The sequence below is a fragment of the Monopterus albus genome, unplaced genomic scaffold, assembly GCF_001952655.1.
Source record: "Monopterus albus unplaced genomic scaffold, M_albus_1.0 scaffold177.1, whole genome shotgun sequence".
NCBI classification, from domain to species: Eukaryota; Metazoa; Chordata; class Actinopteri; order Synbranchiformes; family Synbranchidae; genus Monopterus; species Monopterus albus.
Genome location: NW_018128057.1, coordinates 295,234 through 305,494, shown reverse-complemented (window position 1 = coordinate 305,494; position 10,261 = coordinate 295,234). Strand labels below are relative to the sequence as shown.

Here is a 10,261-nt window from a genome sequence, read left to right as displayed (position 1 = left end):
TTTGTGTTCAATATATATAATATATTATTGATTTGGCCTCTTATGTTTGTGCTGTATCCATTCATTTGTCTGTTCAGTTGATTTGTATGGATTTGTCCTGCATTTATTTCAGTGTGCAGACATGCGGGGTGTGTTATATACAGACCTTTTGAATGTGTATTTATCCTTTTGTTGTATAATATGCTTTGATTTTGTGCTTTCCATCTTGTAGAGTCACTGTGTGACTTCAGTTTCGAAAGGAGCTGATGGTTTACCTGCTTTGTTTTATCCTTATTCAATAAAGGAACATAATGTTACACTTTGTGTTTTTATATTTATATGGAATGTGTATTTTATATGACAGAGTATTAAGGCCACACTAAAGGAGAAGGACAAAGTCATACATTTATGAGGCTGGTTCTTTTTTCCCTAAAAGATGCATATTCTTTTTACAGTCCTGATACATATGACAATGTGATGCTGATGTGCCAAAAGATTAAGTATGTCCTTGATTGTGGAACCATACTGAAGAACAATTCCACGAAATGCCCCACAGCTGTCATTTTAACAACTGTCCTCCTCTAAAACAACGGGTTACAATATTATTAAAGACTTCATTATCGAAGTCTGTGAATTTTCTTTTTTTTTCCCCTCTGTGGCCCTAATATTCTATCATTTTATATATAGCCTTATAGTCTATGGGAAACTGTAAATTATCTAATGATAGCAACATCATCTAAAAATCATCATTTATCCAAAATGATTGAAATTAATGATCACAAACGTTTAAACAATGACAGTGGGTCTAATTATATGTGATAACAATGTATAGTGTGCAGTGAAATAACTATTGGTTTCCGTTTGTGGTGACTGCTGACTGACATGAGGGATGAGATTAAATAAATCCTGGAACTTAGCCTGGTCTGGAGCAGGCTAGCTCCACAGAATAAATCTCCATGGTAATTTATACCATAACATCCTACCGCCATCTAATCCAGCTTTAGTGCAACCGGATCACGGATAAGTTGAGCCAGGATCACCAAGATATCCCGGCTTAATCCCTTATCCTAGTTTTGTGCAATAGGCCCCAGGTAAAGCAAAATCAGTCATTTGTTTCTAAACACATTATCAATTAGGGCTGAATGATAAATCGTTTTGTGAGCGTGATTTAGATCCCTGTGCGATCTCAGTCTCATGTGACAGTGATTCTGCTGGGTCTGCATTAGCAGGAAGATGCCTTGCATCAAACCAAGCGCAATCTTTTTAATCGCTGAAATTTGGCTGGGTGGCTGATAACACATTGTCCTGTGGTGTGACAAGCTCAGAACACACCTATTTCTACTTTATCCTGACTTTAAACAGATGATGTTCCCATGAAGCTCATTATCTCATTGATCTCAGTGAACGGAGACGGGTGAAAGTATGGACTACTCCTTTAAGACATCTTGGGATCAGCCGTTCGTACCTGCGGCTCTGCTCCACACCGAGCGCTGCCGATCCTTCACTGGGAGCTCCCTGACACAGGTGAACCGCAAACTGCCGCACCACCGGGTGGTAATGTCTCTGAAAACACACAGGATGACGTTACAGGGGAAACACCTGCAGCGTACTGTCAGCGTATGTACCTGCTGATGGCTCCTCTCCTGATGTATGTGGGACTTATGCTGCAAGGTATGTGTTCTGAATGAAAACAGTATCACATGCTACCAAACCCTTCACAGAGCCCAGTAGTACAACCAGCAGGAGACCAGTGATGTGTGAAGTGATTTTGGTGACACACCGTATTAGAATGAAGTTCATGAATAATTTTCCCTGTAAAAATTCCCCCAAATTATGCAACTTCCAACTTAAGTGTGGTGTGTAACCAAGAGGGAGATCCCTGGTGGCTGAACAGAATTTGATGGTACTACATTATGTATAAGAGTTATTTAATATTAACGTAGTATCTTTTTTGGGGGGTATATGCACTCGTCTCACAAAGACCAGTTTGTCCATCATGGAGGACGGCTCGTTTTGATGAAAATTTAAGTTGCAGCTTGTTGTCTACCTTACCACGGTTGGAAGGAGACGTCGTTTGCGTTTTAACAGCATTTAGCTTATGATCGCTATATTGATCCAGGAACTTTGGACCTGTGAATGATTTTCTAACTTTAGAGTAGCGCTGCAGAGCTGAGGTGAACTCCGAGTATGATGTTTAGCCTACACGTAGGCACACAAAAACATCATATGAGCCATGATAAGTAACAGCATGTCATGATCATTCATCTTACAGACATCTTGTCTGCACTATCATGATGTAGCCTCGCGGTGGCTTCACCTCTGGGAGCTGTCACGTCATCCATACTTTATACAATCACTGGTGTGTACCTGCACAGTGTTAAGTGTTTAACCTGCAGAGTGTGCAGCTCCCACAGTGCTGTGTTCTGAGCGTTGCAGTGTTCAGGCTCATCCAGCTCTGGCAGGTAGAAGCCACTGCCATGAACCTCGTTATCCAGCAGAAAGTCACACTTAGGGAAGGCCTAAAATAAACACACACACATAAAGACAACCGTATTTACACAGGTACAGTTAGCTACAGTACTTATTTACTAATCTATCTGCAGTACAAACTGTCATTAGATGAACCATGGGAAACTTGAACCAGGCTCCAAGCCCCTTACTGCAGGTAAACACACACACACCCACACTCTGAGACTCACGTGCATGGAGGCTCTATTGGCGGCAAGGATTCCCACACTAGCGTTGGGCAGTACGTGCAGACTGAGCGTGCTCAGGCGTTTGACGAATGCCATCGCCCTCTGCAGGGTCACCTGTTTCCTGCGGCGGGTGAGCATGGCATCCAGGCAATGTAGCACAATGACGATGTCATCATTGGGTGCGCCTGTGTTAGACAGGATCATGTCGTCTTAACCAGTTTCACTGTCCACCCACCACCTTCTCTATTTACAACTGATTTGACAACTTATTTGTGCTGAATAACATTTTAACAAATCAATAAATATTTATTATAAAAAAGAAATTATTCTATTAGTTGCAGGTTAAGCTTTTCTTCTTCATTCTTGTTGTTAAAACCTTCAGCTTAATTCGGGCGTGAGCTGAAATAAACAGACGTCTGTCACCTGCGTGCAGCCTTGGCAGCATTTTGTAGAGCTGAGAGTAAAAGTTGAGAGGGTCAACGTTCAGGACGTCACCTGATACACAAACAAAGACATGAATAAATGTTATTGATACACATTTGTTTAATGATGTGTCACTGGAGGAAAGTGTTTCAGGAAATTCACCTGTCATTTCTGAATAAACTGTACTTTTAAAATGTTTAAATTAAAGACGCGCTCTCTGACCTTGTCCTGACAGGATGGTGAAGACGGTCTGGATGCAGTGCAGACTCTCCCGAATGGTCAGATCCTACAGATAAATCACATCAGGATGATCAATACCAATCGACTGAGTCACACTGGACTAACAGCAGAACGTCATAGGCGGGATCAAGGTGAATACTCACTTCTGATTGGATGAGGTTCTGCAGCACATTAAGCAGGTCGTCAAAGAACTCCAGGTTGATCAGGTGAGCAAAACTGACAGGAGGTGACATCACAGTGAGTTCCACAGTACTAGAACAGTAATACTACAGTATGATAGTAGTGCGTGCATGCATCATACTTGGCCAATCCTTCCAGAACAGCTGGAAGAAGAACAGACTTCTGTGCTTTCTTCAAAATCCTAAAGTAGATGAGGAAGATGATGTTCAGAGTCTCTGTGTGCTGAGGAAGAGGAGGGGTAGGAGTTTAGTTTCCCGTGTGTCTCACTGATAAACCCATTCCTGGTTCTTATCTTTAAATTTTGTCTGTCAGTTTTCGACTTACCAGTTTGATCTTCTTCTCTTTGCTCTCTGAGGCTTCAGCCTCTAGCAGCTCCTTCTCCAACTTGTCTTCCGCCTTCTTCCACTGCGCGCGCGCACACACACACACACACACACACACACACAGAGTTTACAGGTGAGCTCTGGTAGTGTGTGTGGCTATCAGCTAATGACAGCTCACTTCCCCTTTGCACTTGCTCAGGTTAGTCACTTCTGCTCACCAGTGCTGTTTTTCCATCAGCAGCCGGGGGGGGGGCTGAACTGCTCTCGAGTGGTAATTACCACTGCACCATAAAACGCATTATCTTCTCATCTTTATTTTAAGGACAATCACTTTATTTGGCCGAGTATGTTACACACACAGAATTTGTTTCTGGTACAGAACCGAGGCAGCCATCTGTGGCGCCAACTCAACCGATGGCTCTAACCATCGGGGGCAACTTGGAGGTTCAGTGTCTAGCCCAAGGACGCTTCAACACATGGACTGCAGGCACCGTGATTCGAACCTGGGAGATGACTGCTCTACCCACTGAACCACAGTCGCTCCTCATCAGGAAACCAAGTTTTCACTTGTGCTGCTGAATGTATAAGAACTTTGCTTCAGTGCAACATTTCACCCAGTGACGTGTCTCAACGAGCCAGTGCTGGTGAAGGCAGAGCTCGGCCCCAGGTGGGAACAGGGCCATCTGAGCCCCAGTCAGGACGATTACCCCCCGCTGCTGGGAACAGATGAGGCCGACCAGTGACCACCCTGCTCAGCTTGATTTAGAGTGAGCTGACCCGTGCTGATGAAAAAACAGAAATTGCAGCCCCCACCTATCGGAGCTCGCTCATCCAGGTGTATAAGCCTTCTCTTGTAATAGGTTCTGCAAATGAAGCCAGACTAGTCCTGTAGTCACTGTCAGATCCAGACTTTTCTATGTGTTGCAGCAGCACAGAACGACAGAGTTTAAACAAGCAAGTGTACCTTCCTCTGCATCCTGGAAAGGTTCTTCTTCTTCTCTTTGTTGTTCATGAACTTCTTCTTTGGTGCTGTGTCCTCTATGTCCTTCTTCATCTCCACCTCCTTAATCCTCAGACTCAGGAGGGTTCTTAGCACCTGAGGGGGCATTACATCTTGTTAGTCTGTGTGTGTGTGGGGGGGGGGGGGGGGGTTAAGGAAGGGGGGGTTTTTGTGGTGGGGGGTGGGGGGGGGGGGGGGTTTGGTTAAAGTAGACGTGGCATGGGTGCGTTTCATCCATTACCTCAGGCCTGACGTTGTAGTTGAGGCTCTTGATAAGACCAGAGATGACCCGTATAGTGGCCAACGAAGCCCCGCCCAGTTTGTCGTGCTGGAAGAGCTTCCTGAACGCATCACAGCACATCCCTGACACCTGTAACTCACAGACACACCTGAATGCATCACCCCATGCTGATCTACCTGAGCGACAACAGGGACTCAGCCGCTCACCTTCTTTACAGGGTCGTTCATCAGCGGCACGAGGACGACAATGATGTTGTTGTGAAAGTTGAAGTGAGGCAGAGCGAGCAGCAACTCACACAGGCAGCGAATGGCCACTTCAGCCAGGCTGCGGTACGACATGAAACTCACTGCCTGACTGCGCTTCTTCTTCTTCTGCTTCCAGTCTAAAGAAGAAGATTAAACACACTGATGTGCAACCTGAACAGTGTTGTGTATGTCTGAGTGTGTTGTGGTTGTGTACCTTTAATGGTCTGCTCCAAGTCCTCCAGGTAGAACTTGTACTGACTGACCAAACCTTCTTCAAACTCGCGAAGCTGCTGAGTATCCTTCTTCACCTGTACAACAAACCAAACCAACATGATGGGAAACATCATAATCAGGTCTCCACAGGTAAATTTTACAAGTACTTCTTGGTTATTTCCATGTCTGAAGCTGTGACCAGTTGACCCATTGTTTGTAGTGAGCGGCTTGTCACACACAGTGAGAGGGATGCAGTGTCTCCCATGGAACAATGATGTTATTTATTTGGCAGGCCGCAAGCTGACAGGGGTAATTTACGTCATTCTGTGATGTACAGAACCATCCCAAAACCGTGGAAATTTATTTTGAGGTCACATCTACTGTGGCCACACAAACTAGAGGCTGCTGCTAAAGGAAGCGCTGAACCCTTTTCTACATGAGATAGTTTAGCTTTTAATTTTTAACAAATTTCAAACATTTTATAAATGCATGTTTTCACTTTGGCACTATGGGTTACTGAGTGTAGACTGAAATGCAGACATCTCGACTCATAGTGAATAAGAAATGATGAAGCTGTGGAAAACGTGCAGTGTACCTTGGTGGCCTTCTCTGCAGGGGTCAGAGGTCGTATCCTGTAGGCAGGGGCGATGTCTTTGAAGATCTCCATCAGAGAAACCATCACCAGCTTCCTGACCGTCACCGCCACACAGGGGTCAGACTCCATCAGCATGCCACGCAGCTCCTTCACCCGTTTTATCTGACCACACACAGCTACATTACACAGACTGTCCCTTGAAACAGAGTGTGTCTGATCCTAGACCAGCAGGTCACTTACATTGTTGAAGGGGTCTGAGATGATGGCTGATCCCAGGCCGGCGATCTGAAGTTTCTTCTGGTTTATCTTCTGTGCTCTGAGCCGTTCTCGCTGTGCTGGTGTTAGCCCCGCGATGCTCTCTGGACCCTCCTCTGCACAAGGGGACACATTACAACCATGTCAAGACTACATCAATCCATCAAATCCAGATACCAACATGTGCCCAGAGTCAAGTCCAACACGTCCTGAATCAGGTGTAATAAGTCCTGAGTCAAGTTCCTAAGACCCAAAGGCCATTCATACCATTTTCCGCCTCCTCTGGCTCTTCAGCAGCTTGCTCTGGCTCTTCAGCAGCTTCCTCCTCTTCCTCCTCCGCCTGCTTTTTGCTTTCTAAGAGACAGCAGAAGTGACGTTTACTCTACAGTTACAATATCCAGACAGACTGAACACTGTTCAATAATGGGTGTGGTACCTCTCTCTACACTCTGTGGGATGACTCCCGTCTTGTCTTTAATTGGCAGCAGGTGGATGACCTCCTTCTCCTCTGTCCTCGCCATTTTCCTGGGAACCTTCTCATAACTCCGAACCACATCCGAGCTGCGCTTCTTACCGCCATGGACCGGCCCACTAGGACACCCGGCCACACGAAACAAACACACCTGAGTCACTAAGTGTGTTAACTGCTTTTCTACATTTAAACTGATCTAAAATAATTCTCAGAATCTGCTTTATTCCACAAGTAAACACAGTGCTTCTTCCAGCACAGCAAAACAAATCAGTCCAAACAATCATCTAATCCTTGGTGAGAAGCAGATCAAGTAGTAGACGCTCTTATAAAGCTCAATAAAATGAGCTTACTTGGGCATTTTCCAAAGAAAACTAAACCAGGTAACCAGCGGGGGAGTGGTGGCACAGGGCCAAGCTGGGTTAGTTTAGCTCTAATCCCTGCTCTCTTCCTTCTCAGTTATAACTACAGTGCAGCCTGAGCTTTTCGCCACACACTTTTTGGCTGATTGAAGTGATGCAACTGCTGCTGATGGTGCTGCTGTGGCAATGTACTGATGCTCAGGGTGCGAACTACGGATGGGCAATGATTTTCCAGTATTCGAATAGTTCTTTTAAAAAAATGATTTCAGCTGACTATGGTTTTATCTTTTAAAAACAAAGAGCCGCTGTTTTCCCTTGCTTTTACCGGTGCCTGGAAATAATGCAATAACAAGGTCAGTGTTACAGATGGGCACTTCAAGCTAAAATACTATTTGACAGTTACTCAAAGACCCTCCCCCCGGATGCCTTGCCTTAAAATGGCTGTGCATAGTTGTCAATTTATGATATGCTAAGTTAACCTGGCTGAGTTTGCACTGCACCTCATTGTCATTTATTTTCTTGAAGAACTGTTTGATGGCTGCAGTCTCTGCATGTTTCTGCTGTTTGCATTTGGCGCTGTAGTAAAATGATACCGTATGTGGCCTCGTTATCACGTTATGTTCAGGCGCTGGTAAAAGCGAGGGAAAACAGTTATGATGAAGCCTCTTGGATGAGAGGTGAAACGTCTTCGACCTAAAAACCTAGTCCAGTTGATTTTTCTAAGTTTTTTCAGCTTACTATGACCTGGATGACTGAGAATCTGCACAGACACAAAGGAAAACAGGCTCTTTGTTTTTAAGGACAAAACCATAGTCGCATGAAATATTCATTTTTTTAAAATGTAATGACTATTTGAATATTTAGCAATCTTTACCTGTCCCTAGTCAGTATATCATGGGGAAGCAGGGCAGTGGAAAAAGAGACAAATAAGACCAAAAACATAAGTGTGGAAGGTTGGTTGTATCAAACTTCAAATGTTGAGTTTCAGATATAAAATTCTTATAACATAAATAAAATACAGTATATAAATGTCTGAGGTGTGTTTGTGTTGGCATTACCATGATGACAAGTCTCTGGTGATGAAGGAGGCCTGTTGGGCCATGGCAGCCATCTGCTGCAGGTCCTCGTCCTCTGTCATGTCCATTGGCAGAGTCTCCAGAAAAGCCTCCTCCTCCTCCTCCTCTGTCAGACACATTGGCAGCAGGACAGGTGACAATAAACTGAGCAGTGCATTATGGGAAAGCAATGCTCCGCTGAGTTAAAACTCAGTGGAAAGTCTTTTCAGAAGCAAAATGAAGCAGATGGAAAAGTCTGTGTTTACACTTGAGCTGCTGCTAACAGATAATCTGCGGAGTTCATTACTTAAACTAATACACACCAATTAATTAGCTTAAGGTTCTCTGACTTTAAGTGATACGGGTTAGAGGCAAATATTAGGACCGATGTGACTGATGCACTGAATCAGTGAAGCTGCGACCAACAGTTGTTTTCATCATCAGCTCATATACAAATTGTTTTCCTACATCAGTAGTTTCCTATTGAAGGTTAGAAATTAGCAGGATATATATAGTCAACCGTGTTTAGTTTCTAGTTACTTTACAAACAAAGATGCTTTGCTATCAATCAAACAAGCTAACAGTAAAATCAAGTAGTGGATTTATATGAAATTAGTTTGTTTAGGTTCATGAAACCTTTCATGACTCCAGCTCCTCAAATGTGACAAGTTGCTGCTTTTCTTTTTAATGATTTTAATGTTTGTAGCTGATTTTTGATCATTTAAATAATGGGACTGCATGAAACTTTAAATTCACAGATTTCTTTATGGAGTCTGGCAGTGCAATGTTGGAGTGAGATGGAGGGATACGGATCATTCCTGGTTTTTCTTTTTTTGTTACCAACATTTTCAATGCAGGACTTTTACTTGTAGTGTAATAGAGTATTTCTACCGCTGACGGTACAAAAATAAGTCTGTACTGCTCTGATTTTCATTGTTTTTTCAAAATTAAAATCAAAAACAAATCAGAGAGCGGCCCGTCAATCAAAGGGCTCTCACCTGGTCTCTTCCGGTACGTCTCCAGGGGCCGAGGCGTCCTGATGGCGGCGTCCTTCACTGCCTGTCTCAACTGCTTCTGCTGTTTCCGCTGCTTTTTGGCGACGTTTTGCTGCGTCAGCTGCCGGTTCCTCAGTTTGTTCTCCAGCTTCACGCCGCTCGTCTTCAACAGGCGGCGGAACGTGGGCCGGCGCTTCTTGGACCGGGGCTGGAGGAGGGAAGGGAACGAGAGTTGGACCATACCCGAGTCTACCAGGTAAATACGTTTCTTGTGAGCTCGTTATCAATCAAAAGAAGCACCGGATAAAGGCTTAAAGTTAAATCCGGTGCTTTGTGTCTCTTAGCTTTTCATGTAAACATAAAATTAACACTTATTTAACACATTATTGGCGAATTGCCAATATCGTATACAATATATGCCAATAACGTTATCGTCACCAGCTGCTCTTTTACATGGGCATTTAAGTCTCAGAGTCGGCTTCTTGCAGATAATACCCCCCATTTAATTTCAAAACATCAGTCCCAGTCTTCAAAGAAATGTGCTCTTAGTGCATATTTATAGTAGATTGTTCTGTGACGCTGATGGATGATTTGCTCTTTTCACAGCGCTCCCATATTTACTTATTTTTATTTATTTATTTTTTGCGCTCCCATATTTACTGACCGGACCCATGGCTGCAGGAAATGTAAGCCTCACTCCACGAGTTCACACTGAAGTTGAATCAAGCCTCTTCGGTGAGTACGAGAAGTGTCGCCGGTGTGTTTTGGTGGAAAAGCTGCAGTTTGTTTCCACACGCATGTGAACCAGAGCTCCGGGGTCGGACCGGTGACCCAGGAAACAATCAGTGGAGTGGAGTGGAGACAGAGCAGAAACAAATTTAAAGACCGACAGATGCTGGCCCACTTATGTCATTAAAACTGCACAAAGAACAACTTCAAAAATAGGTACAGCTATTTTACTTCTGTTATGACTAATAATTTCTTAACAAA

The 10,261-nt window shown here is 44.0% G+C and overlaps 1 protein-coding gene across 1 annotated transcript in view; it reads right to left on the bottom strand.

The window, feature by feature from the left end:
* The window catches only part of noc3l (NOC3-like DNA replication regulator), a 13,058-nt gene extending 2,950 nt beyond the window's left edge, over positions 1 to 10,108 (bottom strand). The window contains exons 1-19 of the mRNA XM_020616724.1: positions 9,936 to 10,108; positions 9,275 to 9,479; positions 8,280 to 8,403; positions 6,827 to 6,981; positions 6,658 to 6,744; positions 6,376 to 6,506; positions 6,136 to 6,297; positions 5,542 to 5,635; positions 5,289 to 5,464; positions 5,083 to 5,211; positions 4,806 to 4,937; positions 3,843 to 3,923; positions 3,640 to 3,740; positions 3,482 to 3,554; positions 3,321 to 3,384; positions 3,099 to 3,170; positions 2,679 to 2,860; positions 2,370 to 2,498; positions 1,445 to 1,542 (exon numbers count right to left, since the gene is read on the bottom strand). Of these exons, the coding sequence (XP_020472380.1) occupies positions 1,445 to 1,542; positions 2,370 to 2,498; positions 2,679 to 2,860; positions 3,099 to 3,170; positions 3,321 to 3,384; positions 3,482 to 3,554; positions 3,640 to 3,740; positions 3,843 to 3,923; positions 4,806 to 4,937; positions 5,083 to 5,211; positions 5,289 to 5,464; positions 5,542 to 5,635; positions 6,136 to 6,297; positions 6,376 to 6,506; positions 6,658 to 6,744; positions 6,827 to 6,981; positions 8,280 to 8,403; positions 9,275 to 9,479; positions 9,936 to 9,944 (2,204 nt within the window). The 5' untranslated portion in view covers positions 9,945 to 10,108. The remainder of the gene's footprint in view (positions 1 to 1,444; positions 1,543 to 2,369; positions 2,499 to 2,678; positions 2,861 to 3,098; positions 3,171 to 3,320; positions 3,385 to 3,481; positions 3,555 to 3,639; positions 3,741 to 3,842; positions 3,924 to 4,805; positions 4,938 to 5,082; positions 5,212 to 5,288; positions 5,465 to 5,541; positions 5,636 to 6,135; positions 6,298 to 6,375; positions 6,507 to 6,657; positions 6,745 to 6,826; positions 6,982 to 8,279; positions 8,404 to 9,274; positions 9,480 to 9,935) is intronic.
* Positions 10,109 to 10,261: the final 153 nt, after the last annotated feature.